This window comes from Gavialis gangeticus, unplaced genomic scaffold, assembly GCF_001723915.1.
Source record: "Gavialis gangeticus isolate Ggan-Ray unplaced genomic scaffold, GavGan_comp1, whole genome shotgun sequence".
NCBI lineage: Eukaryota > Metazoa > Chordata > Crocodylia > Gavialidae > Gavialis > Gavialis gangeticus.
Genome location: NW_017729031.1, coordinates 18,112,039 through 18,124,317, shown reverse-complemented (window position 1 = coordinate 18,124,317; position 12,279 = coordinate 18,112,039). Strand labels below are relative to the sequence as shown.

Sequence of the window (12,279 nt, the reverse complement as noted above, 5' to 3'; positions counted from 1 at the left end):
CAGTAGCTGTGATTTCTTAGTCAGGGCAGGCCTCCATGTACTCCCAGGGCAGAAGACTGCATTTGTTGTGATCTCTCAGCTATGGGGTGGCTCTGTGGCTGGCAGCTGCATCACCCAGTCACTGGAGTGCATGGGGCTGTGACTGGGAGCCCCTCAGCTGAGCAGGTTCCCAGCCAAAACAACTTACTCCTCCTGCATGGGCTCCCCCTGCACCAGCAATAAGACACGGTGCATTCTGATGCAGAATCCCACAATCACGCCTCCTGCCACACGTGTGGCATGGCAGGAGGTGCGATTGTGTGGAACATGCATTAGATCCTGTCGTGCCTTTACCTGCATGTGGAGAGGGACTCTGATAGGGAATCATAATGATCTCATGCTGCTTTTTGACCTCACTTTTACATTTCTAACTGTACAGCATTAGGTTTTTACTGGACAACAGCCAATATTGCTTGTTTCATGAGTGAACTTGCCTTTTATAGGTGAACAATCTTTGTGGCTCTTCATTGACTCAGGTTTTCGATTCTGAATGTAACTTTCAGCATTTATGGTGGCTCGAGTCTACACTGCTCCTGTAGTAGTGCTGTTTGAAGAGATACTTTCCACAGAGATCTGGAATAACATTGCACCTCAAGACAACTGTTTTGAATCTGGCTGGTTTAATAGCAACTGAAAGCTGTTACTATCTGATAATTATTCAGTAACCTTTGTGAAACACAGGAGTAACTAGTAGCAATAATGAGCAACCTTGAGTATTGGAAACAGTTAGCCATGTTGGTGAAATGCTCACCTAAAGCTAATGTGCCCTGCTTCCCTGCTGGCTAATTAGCATGAGTAGAGTGCTACATTAAGGTGGCTGTACTGTTTCTACTTCCTGAGGTTGGTTCATTTGGTTTTAGTTTTAGTATCTCCTGAAAACACTGCATTGTCATGTAGACAGACCTTAAATTGTATTGCTCCAGAGTTCATAAATTGGACCCCATGGTAGCAACCTGAATACAGAGGACAAAGAATGAATGGGCTTGAATACTTGAACTACTGCCAGATCCCTAGGTTTAGGTCTTCATGGCACACTGCCATGCAATGTAGAGATGCATGCATTAGCTCTAGGCAGTCTCATTTAGGGTACCAGAAGCATTCTAGCCACAGCCACATGGAGCTAATTTACCCTGCTGAGAACAGTAATAAGGAGCAGCAGGGTAAATTAGACTGCACAGAGCTTTGGGTCATCTCATTTAGATTGCTTCTAGCATCTGACTTAATTCAGATGCCTTAATACTTTACTGCAGAGTGCAATGTGGGGATGCCCAGAGACCCAGTGCATGCAAAGCTGGTTTCACCTTCATGCTTTCCTTTAGCCTCAATCTTGGACTAGTTATTAGCAGGTTCTGGCACAGGAGTAACCATCCATAGTTGTTGTTTTCAGTGCCATGAAAGATGATCATTCTAAACAATAAGCTAGATCTTATAGTAAAAGACCAAGTATTGGGTAGAGGAGAGGATTTTGGCAGGGATCTGTGAACACATGATGGAAGCTAATCAAGGTGTCACTAACAGAGGTCCTGGAAGGATATAAGAGGACAGAAAGGGAAGCATTTGCCTGCTTTATCTATGAACCGGGAGGGGAGGTAGTTTACTAATCTTGATGGCTAATGAATCCTCGTTAGAACAGTGTACTACTTCTCTGTCTCTCTCAGCAAGTCACCTGGCTATTACTCATTCCCACGCCTACCCCATTTCTGTTCCTCCTTTGCAGCAGAGACAGTGCACCTTGATTCACTTTAATCTAACCCCAGATGCCTTCCATATTTATTCTAATGAGCTGAAGCTTTTGGGTTGATATACCTTCCCTTGGCATTGATAACACCTGTCCCAGCTAAGTCATGGGAGCACAGAAGGAAGCACCTTCAGCCAACTTGATAGATGCTTGTGGATATTTTGGGCTCCGTTTAAACCCCTTTAGCACAACATCTGTCTCAACCTATAGAAATTAGGAGTAGCAATGTATTACCTTCCAAACCAGCCGGGCATTTACAAGTGTAGCTGTCCACACTGTCAACACATGTGCCACTTCCACATGGGTTTGATTTGCAGTCATGGATATTTTCCTGGCAAAGTTCCCCATCAAATCCATTTGGACATATACAGAGGTATTCACCAAGTCCTGGAGGGAAGTTAATATTGGTAACGCACGTTCCACCATGCATGCAGCTGCAAGGCTTCACTAAAACCTGGATAAAGCAAAAGGGGATCCATAAATATATTTTCTTGAATATTCTCCCAACTGAAAGGTATGTTTAGGTTCCTTTTAAGAAAGGATAGACTTGAACAGCAAACAACATACTTTCCAGCATTACAAAAAAACTTCTTTCTAATTTTCTAGATATAAAATGTCATGCTGAAGGCTACATTTTTACTCTACTAAAAGCTAGATTTTGTTTTTAGGGGCATACCCTAACTTCAGATATAAAAAGTAAAGGGAAAAAAGCCTGTTGTCTACAATAACAGTTGTTTTTTGAATATCTGAGGGCAAACCTTGTTCCTTAGCTTTGCAAGAAGAGTAAAAAATAAAAACATTTTCTATCTGCCCATCTGACTACCTACCAATGGTGTTTGTTACTAATACCTCTACAAGTGCCTCCTGAGGCAGGTAACTTGATTATAGCACTCTGTAGATACCTTTAGTCTCAAGCAGAGAGAAAATCTAAAGAGGCTAGGTATGTAGTGTACATGCCAAGAAAAGATTTAAAAGAACATCGTATCTATACAATCTAGCTCTGCATTTCTAATGCGCCCACCACAGTGACGCTGATGTTCCAGTATCTTTGTGAATTCCACAGACCAATATTTTGGAAAATGGTTGTGAATATGAGTCATACATTAGAGTCCTTAGCAGTGATCCATTAGTAATAAAACTGCTCCGGTATTAAGACTGGGTATCCCACCTTATTAGCTATGCTATCACAGGATTAATGTAATGCCTTGCAATAAAGACAAAGCAATGCACAGGCTCTGCCAAGAAGCCAAAGCTGTGGAGTAATGACATAAAAGGAAGGTACCCTCTAAAATATCATTGAGAATGAGTTATAATCTCTTTATAGCTGAAACCTGGTCTTTTATGTTATGTGCTTCCCCCACCCCACCCCAATGATCCAAATGTAGACTGTGAATTTTAAAGCAGATTAATGAACCATTAACAGGCTCCGCAAGAGTGTTCTTTCAAACAGCAATCAATAGTACTCTCTCCTGTTCATTGTATATATAGTTTCTATGTTCTCAGAGATATTTATTTGATTAATTGATCATTATGGCCATACTGGATAATATGCACTTACTCGGAAATAGCTGAAGTCTTAGTTTTTAAGACAGCAACAAATTATTAACCATAATGAAAACTGCACTAAACCGATGGCATGATAAACAGTTTTTTTTAAGTGTTCCCTTCCTACCTCAACAGAGTATCTGTTCTGTGCATTGCATTCATCTGACACAGCGAACACAACCGTCTGCTTTGCTTCCGAATCGACTTTCCAGATGAGGAGGCCAGCAGGAGAGAGTGTGGCATCCTGTGGCCCAGCCTCTAAGATGAATAGCACAGCTGACCCCTCAGGATCTGCTGCTATTAACTGGTAAACAAAATTCTCACCAATAAATGTCAGCAGCTGGCTGGAAGGGGCTTGGAACACAGGAGGCAGGTTGTCTAAAAAAAAGCAAAAATAAAGGAGTGATCACATATGTGCAGACCTCTACAGTGCATTAATAGGGGAGGTTTGGAGTGTTTCCTTTTTAAAATCGAGTGAGTAAAGTGTGTGAAAACCGATGGCAGCAGCACTACACCATAAATATTAGCAATCACTAACAGCTAAATAACAAAGCACAGCTTTTTATCTTCCTTTTGCAGTTCTGAGATGCATCAGACACATGGGGGGAGTCCAGCTAGGTATCCTCTCACTACAGTCTCCCCCTTCTTACTTAAGTGCTAACTGCACGTCTAATAGGGGAGAACGCCTGAAGGCAACAGAACCGTCAGCTGCTGTGTATGCCTATATAGATTAGCCCACGTGAATCTAGTTCTGATGTGACCCTTTGCCCCTTCCTATTTGTTTGGATGGTGTCTAGTACAGTGGGACACAGGTCTTGGTCCTGCTGCAATACTAATAATGTTGCTTATTTGGTAAAAGAAATACGAAGTCTTGGAAACGGGAAGTCTCACTAAGGCACTCAACACATGCACGTGTACATGCCCAGTATGTGAATTGGTAAAAGTCTTCAGCTCTGTGAATGCTGCTGTAGCTCTGTGAAAGCTTAACCCTGTAGAATGAAGAAATCAGAAAAACATGTTTTTTATTCCTTATAAAAAATGGCCAGGAGAGATTTCTGGAGAAATAAAGGAATTCTTTGCATGAGTAAGGGTACCTAAATCTAGTGTCATATGCTGTGTTCTTGTTGTTACTATTTATACATGGGGATTTTCTAGATGCTGTAATCAAGTTGTAATATGAAAGTACGAAGAATCCTAACCCAAAGAGCTTAGATTCTATACAGATGAGGCAGATAAAGTATAGAGGGAAAAAAACTATTATCTCCACTTTTAAAATTGGAAGCTGAGGCTTTGCCATAGATAATATAATGACCAGAGCTTGAAATTTAACCCATATATCCTGAGTCTTGGTTTGGTGCCTAACTGGTGACCTACAAATTGACATGTATTCACATTTAAAAGCATAATGACATAATGCAATGTATTCATAGTTATGTTATTCATTGAGTAATCCCCACAATCAGGAAGATTAATTTAATTTCACAAGGCACGATCTGTGGAACCAGCACCATACCTAGAGTCCTGGTGGCCCTAGGAAAACTTCTAGTATTGGGCTCCACTTCACCAGCAATAACGATAATCATAATTTTAAAAAAATACCATTTTGGGACCCCTTTCTGTCCAGGCCCCAGGCGGCCACCTGCTTTGCCCATGCCTGTGTCTGGCCCTGTGTATAACATGGGCTTTTCTCATAAGGACGGGATGTGTTCTGCAATATTTTTCTGGTAAACAATATATGAAGTAAAATCAGCATTAGCTTTTTATTCTTTTGAGTATCAGTTTTTCAAGCCTTGTTTTCCATAGTATTTGCCTTACTATGCAGTTATTTAACTGCATCTCTCCACTTGTCTTTGCCGTGTTATCAAACCTCTCTAAGTTGCTTGTCCAGCAGGCTGTCAATGCATAACTGCTGAAAGTGGCTATCTATTAATTTATCGCTTACTTCAGAAACTCCCCAAACCACCTGGCCCATAAAGGTTGTGCCAAAAGCAATCAATGAAATGCTCAATGGATATGCAGTTACAGATAAACAAAAAGGCGTTAATTGGATGGAGAGTTACCAGAGGAGGTAACAAACACAATGGAACAGAAAATGAGATGTTCTTAAAACTCACTGTAGCTTAGGAGTGTTTTTAATTTTGCAAAGATCAATTCATTCCATGCCATGAACAAAAGTGTGCGAGTATAAAGTATCAATGCATTTCCTGTCTAACAATGTCTTAGCAATTTTTGAAAATCGGCCTGACACCGAACCTTTTATCTCAATACTATTTATTGATCTTTGGGGCAATTTAAATCTGAACTGGCATCTGAGTCCAGATTTCACAAATCCTATCTCCACTAAAGCATGAAGCAACCCTAATATTAGTAAGTTAAGCAATTCCCTAATCTGTAACTAAAATTGACTCTTAATATGAATCATATAATTCTGATTACGCACTGATTGTCTAGATGGTCATTAGTCATTTTTAAGTACTCCTGTGCCCTTTACATGTCTGCCACATGGTGACCGTGTGCAGTATGATTTGCTTCTGTAGCTCCTGATTATTCCTGTTCAGGGGTATCCTCATAGTCATCCCAGTAGGCCCTTTGCATTATAACATCACCACATTTACGAAGCACCCAATGCAGAACCACATTTTAGGTCCATAAACAATTATCCTCCAAACCAGTGCATGTGGCGAAAACACATTTATGATCCTTATAATGACAATCTGTTCTTGCACACTGGTGAGTGTGCACTTGTATCCGTTGAAGATAATTGCCACTAGAACTACAAATCTGCATCAGTGGGGGCCAACCTTTTTGGTGGTAAGCTCCATGCCCTATCTCAATGATGCTCTGATACCCTTCTCCTTCTCTATCTCTTTCTTTGCTTTCTGCTCTATTCCCTGTGCTCCCTGACCAATCTGTTGCTCTGTTTTCTGCCCCTTGCCCTATCTGCTGCCATGTTCCCTGCTTGCTCCCTAATATGCTGAGTGACACACACAGAGGCTGCTTGTACCTCTTGTGGCACAAGTGCCGTCAGCGGGCCACCCCCTCTCAACACAGTAATCCATGAGTAATGAAAATTCTGTTTGGTGAGGGGACACACAATGGGATTTCTCATGGTATCTATGACAATGTCTACATGGTAAGCTCACTATCATGGACTGAGTCCTTAGGTATGCTTCATTGCTCGCAATGAACCATCTCCTGAACTGGGAAACATGTAACTGGTTTCATGGGGCGCTGGAGATGTGCTAATTAGCACATCTGAATGACAGTGCCAGTAAGCCCATCTGCCCATGGGGAAGCTACTCTGTTTCTAATTTAGGAGGCAGACTGCCTAGAGCAGTCAAGTGTGCTTGAGGGTGCTGCTGGCATGTACAGTGAGTTTATATGTAGCATGTACAAGTATTTGGCTGTAGGACTCCCTTGCTGAAAATACCAAAAAGATAGATCGTTATTTCAAAGTATTGTTTTACTATGCTTTTTCCTCTTTAAAATCCAATAGTCTTAAGGTGAGCTTGGAGGTCCTTGGGATTCATCATACCCTTTAATTAGCAATGTCCAGCATTGCAGAAATGATTTTAGAAGTTTGCAAGGAGTTATTGTTCATAAAATGCTATTCCCAGGTGCATTTTTTTTCTTGATGTGTTTTCAGGTTTCAGCCTGGAATCACAATCCTGCATGTAGAGTGGAAACAGACATGGTCTAACATTTCATTTGTGCTTCCATAAAAAAATTTATGGTGGCAGAAATGTTGAGCAAATAAACCTGGATACCCTTTGTTGTGCTACATGAAAGGAAAATCAGTGGTGCAACAAAAGGTGTTAAAAGACTCTGCTGCTTTATGGCAGTGGATGTCTATTAGGTCTGTGGTGGGAGAGTACAAGCAGCCTGCGCACTCTCCCACCACTGCAGGCAGGTGACGTGGAGACTTGACTCCTCAAGCCTCCACAGCGCTTGCCTACTTTTCCTATTTACAGAGAAGCACCGCAGGGAATCTCAGAGTACATCTTCATAAGCCAGGGAATCAGAAGTCCCCACTCAGCCAGCCCTGGAGAATGGGCCTGGCTCAGTGGAGAAAGTAGGGTTTTTCCCCACTGACCCAGACCTATGCTCTGGCTCCAGCTGGGCAGGGAAAAACCCATCCCCATTCAGACTGACTCAATCATGGGTCTGGCTGGGCTGAGAAAAGCCCTTCCCTTCTCAGTCAGACCTGTCTCTAGTGAATGCTGGTAATAGGTCCAGCTGAGGGAAAGTGGGGATATCACATTGCTCCTTGTCCTGCACCAGCAAGGGTGGGACAATGGGCAATGTGTGTTTTACCCCTTGAAGCAGGTCAGCTGTGTCATCACAGTGCACAACACACTTGATCCTCTTTGTTCAGTAACGTCTGCTTCCAACCTATATGTAGTGCAGTGTTTCCCAAGCCATCGTTTGCAGATCTTACTTTGTCAATGAGACCCTTTGACTTGGCTACCAAAAATTAAAAGAGGGAGCAAAGCCTGATGTTGCCAGCAGCACACATCACTTGCTCGGTATTGTTGACCATGTGCCAGCAAAGTGGGGGACTGTTGGTGTAATGTATGTACTGCACCCACAACCAACAACACAATCCTATATTCCTTGTGCACTGAAAACTCCTGCTCAAGGCACTGCTCCCAGATTGCAGCAGAGGACCATGTTATAAATCAACAAAGCTAATATTTCATATGCAGAGTATTGAATGCCCACCAATTGGCTTGTAAATCTTAGAAAAAATCTATTTACTTTCATTAATAGACCAGATGAATTTAGAAATGTCAGGTTCACAAAGAAGGCACGGGCTTGTGGGGCTTGAATCTCCTTCGCCATAGCAAAGTCCATCAATATTACAAGTATCTTCCTGACAAAAAAAGAAAAAGAAAAATGACATAAATTAGCAGTTAGTAATTACTTGAGATAAGCCTAAACTACTGTTTCTTTCAGAATAATGAAATAGCAGCAATTTAAATGCTAGCACTTTGTTCCCCAGAGGGAGAATACAAGTGTATCGTTACAATGCTGAAACATCAGAGTTCTCCGGTTTCAACTTGTAGCTGTGAATGTTTTATCTTAGGCAACTTGTAATGTTGCTTGTCATGGATGAATGTGAGAGAACACAGCTTTTCTTCCCCCATTAAATTGCTTACATATTGCATGTGATTATTACTACCAGCTATGATTGCTAATATGGTGATTACTTGGGAACTCTCGAATGTAAGCTTCATCAGACAAAAAAGGGAGGCTGGCTGAAAAAAAACCCTTTTTTGGCATTGTGGACTGTTACTTTTCTGTTCTTATAATTCACTGTTTCTGTCCTTTTTAATATTATTTTATATATAGCGAATTGCAATAACAAACCAGTATGTCACGAAATTAAAAAAGTAATAAAGAAGTATATTTTCTCTATAGGCTTTTCTGGGATCATTATAAAAACCAGGTGATATTTTCAAAACTGCTGAGGAGCCTTAGTCCTGCTGACGGTCAGTGACCCGAGGCAGTCCGATTTAACAGTACATCTACTATGAGATCACAATGCTTGATAACAACACTTGTAGGCATATCTGAGCTCACTTTAATTTAGCTTGAGGTATCAGTACCAATGAAATCATGGCAGTTCAGACTTCAGTGTCAGCTGTTCAAACCTATATATTTAGCCCAGGCTAAGCACACAAGTACCCAGAGTTGTACAACTCAGGCCAAAGCTTATTCCACTGAGGCTTCATTATTAGGGTATCAGAGCTAGCTAGATTAAAGGTATTTTAGCTATGACTTTCTGTGATGCATTCACCACTGATTTCACTGTAGACATACTAACAAGCTTTTAGTCCACATATCACACTTGCCTAGCACAGATGAATAGTCCTACTGACCACTGGGATTTTTCTCTGACAGGCTCATATAATGAATTCTGTCATTTGTAAGCAATCCTTTTTTGCTTTTTTTCCCTGATACATGCCAGATATTATTTTACATATCTTGGGAGTATTATATAAAGTAAAGGATCTGAAGGTACTTTTGTATAGTAGCCTAAAATGAAAGAACAACATGGAGCTCAGCCATTATGATTTGGAGAATAATACAATTTTACCATTGTTGTTTTCAAGGCAATTAGACTTGATTCTGGTAAAAAAAAAAAAGAAGATACTTTTCTGAAGTGATAATGTGGTGAGGAATAGGTTCCATAAAAGAGGAGCACAAAAAATGTGAAATGGCCTTGTATAAAATATCCTCTCATTGAAACACCTTTCCTGAAAGCAATTGAGGTGCTAAAAAGAAATATTATAAAAGGGCTAATTAGAATCTGGTTTGATGCAATTGGTAGCCAAGATCAAATAGCTTTTAGTGCGTCTTAGAACAGGAATTATTATAATCTAGGGAGTTCCTGCCTTTTGCAAAATGTATGTACTTTAGGGTTTCAAAAAAAAAAAAAAATGAAGGAAGGAAAAGAATTAAGAAATAGTATCACCTACAATAGTATCTGCTCTGATTCTGGTAATCAGAAAGCTAAGTGTTTTGTGTTGAATTGGGCCTGTTACTAACTGTAGTTACTGACTCAAATTGAAAGATGTGAATTTTCATTTTAACATGGTAAAAGGTACAGTGTTACAAGAGCAATTTTCAGTGTTACTCCGAAGATCATATTTTCCTATTAGTGTTAATGAGAACAAGGCAAATGGAGCGAGGAAAAAATTTACCTGCGTGAGCCTTACTTTATACAAGGGGAATGTAGGCACCCTATAATTTATTAATTTTTATATCAGAATAGAAAAGCTGCATTAGGACATTTAAATATTTCCAGCAATCTTCCTCCAGAAGAGTGTTTTAAAGCCCTACTAGAGGCAGTAAAATTGTTCAATAGACTCCCCTGCTAAAGGAGAGGTATTTCAAGGAGGTCATACTAATAGGTAATTCATTAGAGTTCTCAAGAAAACAAAGAGGTAGAATGCTCTCTAGGCACTTCCCCGGTGTGGGCAATTTAAAATGTAGCATTAGACTTTGATTACAGTTTTGAATCTGTCATGATGCTATATATCTGTTCTTGGAGAGATTTAATGTAAGCTAGGATGTTCTATGTTGTCTTAGTGGTGTCTCTGCAAGGCCAAAATGTATGTAGTACGTACCTTAGTTTACCTACTGCTCACAAAGGAGCTAAATATGGAGATGATATAACTTGCAGTCAGAATATTTCCCCCCAAACTGAAGGGAGAGCGAATAAAGAATCTCCTTATCACTCAACATTCAGAGATTCTTCAGAAGGAGGTTAGAAATCTTTTGAGGTTGAGAGAATGTTGTCCATCAGTTTCCCAATTGTCTCCGATTTCCTGAATATTTTCAACTGACAAATATTAACAGCCATGTTCATTTGTAAATGTCATATTGAGAATTTTCCCTTGGAGTATATAATCTGTCAACTATTTATATCCTCTAGAACCAGTAAAAATCACACAGAAGGGACTATTAAAGAAAAAGGAGAAAATTTTTAGCCATGCAGCTGTCCTATAAAAAAGATTTTCCTCTTTTAAGACAATTAAACATCAGACAAAGGGGAACTAGAGGGTTAAGAAGGAGATGGATGATCGGTATTAAGCCTTTAAGCTTTTTAAAATTACCTTTAATTTACAAAGTCCAGTTGGATGAAATTCACAGACCTGGCAGACTGCATCGTACAGGGTCAGAACTTTGGAATTACTGTACTGGAAGCCATCATTAGTAATCTAAATGATACAAAAATCATCATTCTAAGTAATAATGTTCCATATGGATACTGTCTGCTCATTTCAGAGCAGATACCCATTGCACCCTTGAACTGGATGCCTGCCAACAAGATAAATTAAACCACTTGTGAGTTACTTCCCTGCAAGCTAACAAATTGCTTGATGTTACAAACTGGAAACCATTCATTAATAACTAAAAGATCGTTTGGCTCAGCTGACATCCAGGTTTTGTGATAGCTGTTCACTTTGTCAAATAAACCTGCTTTACAGTATTATTTATTATGTTTTCTATAGAGAAAACACGTGTATGTTTTTAATGGTGCATCCTACCATGGACTGTTGCTACCTATTCTCCATAATCAAAAGAGTGCTTTAAAAACCTATGGAAATTATGTCTGTGCTAGAAGACCACAAAGGTTATTTTTAGGAGTAGTAAAATAAAATTAAACTAGGATGGTTTTGGCCAAATATCAAGAACAGTTTGTTAACAATAAGCACTGTAAGATGGAAAATAATCTATTCTAGGAAGAGGTGGACGCTACATCTCTCCAGTCATTTAAAACTGGCCTAGAGAAAGTACTAATGTGGCTAATATACTAGAGAGCAAGAGTCCTGTTCCCACAAAACTCTTTATTCTGATTAACAAATCTCTGTGGATGCAAAGTTCTTAATGGTTTCAGTGGACCTTTGGGTCCACAGGGATCAAGGCCTTCATTTCTATGGTTTCTCTATCTATATCAAAGACATTTCAAATAAAATCACTTTTCCACCCACTTAACCCTGTCTTGGTAATCACCTGGTGCTAAACTGCTTATATTCTTGGCTACAGCATCTACGAGCATATTAGTCGGACATTCCTTCTCACATAGGTTTGCTCCATTTAAGGCATCTAACTCTATTTTGCAGCCCACAGTTCTTAATGTTCTAAAACCCAAATATGGAGACTGTGGGTGCATCTACTTGTGTGCCTTACTGCTGAGCAGATTAATTAGCTCCACAGTAAAGCCTTACAGTTTACATGTGCGCCGGTCTTAGGGTGCAGTAAATGAATTAACTCCATTGTAAGATAATACCGTTAGGGATACCACTATCTCACAGTGGGGTCATTCAGTGTGTAATTAAACACACATGTAGACAGTGATTGCCAGGCACAAATTGCACCCAGTTAGCCTAACCAGCTGGGGGCTGGCGCCCTGGCTCCTGCCAGCCCCATTCGCTACCCAGCACCAT

The 12,279-nt window shown here is 40.2% G+C and overlaps 1 protein-coding gene across 1 annotated transcript in view; it reads right to left on the bottom strand.

Moving 5' to 3' along the window:
* LOC109301348 (von Willebrand factor D and EGF domain-containing protein-like) overlaps positions 1 to 12,279 on the bottom strand; it is a 451,201-nt gene that overhangs the window by 146,180 nt on the left and 292,742 nt on the right. The window contains exons 15-18 of the mRNA XM_019522467.1: positions 10,945 to 11,049; positions 8,081 to 8,195; positions 3,450 to 3,700; positions 2,012 to 2,231 (exon numbers count right to left, since the gene is read on the bottom strand). Coding sequence (XP_019378012.1) covers positions 2,012 to 2,231; positions 3,450 to 3,700; positions 8,081 to 8,195; positions 10,945 to 11,049 — 691 coding nt within the window. The remainder of the gene's footprint in view (positions 1 to 2,011; positions 2,232 to 3,449; positions 3,701 to 8,080; positions 8,196 to 10,944; positions 11,050 to 12,279) is intronic.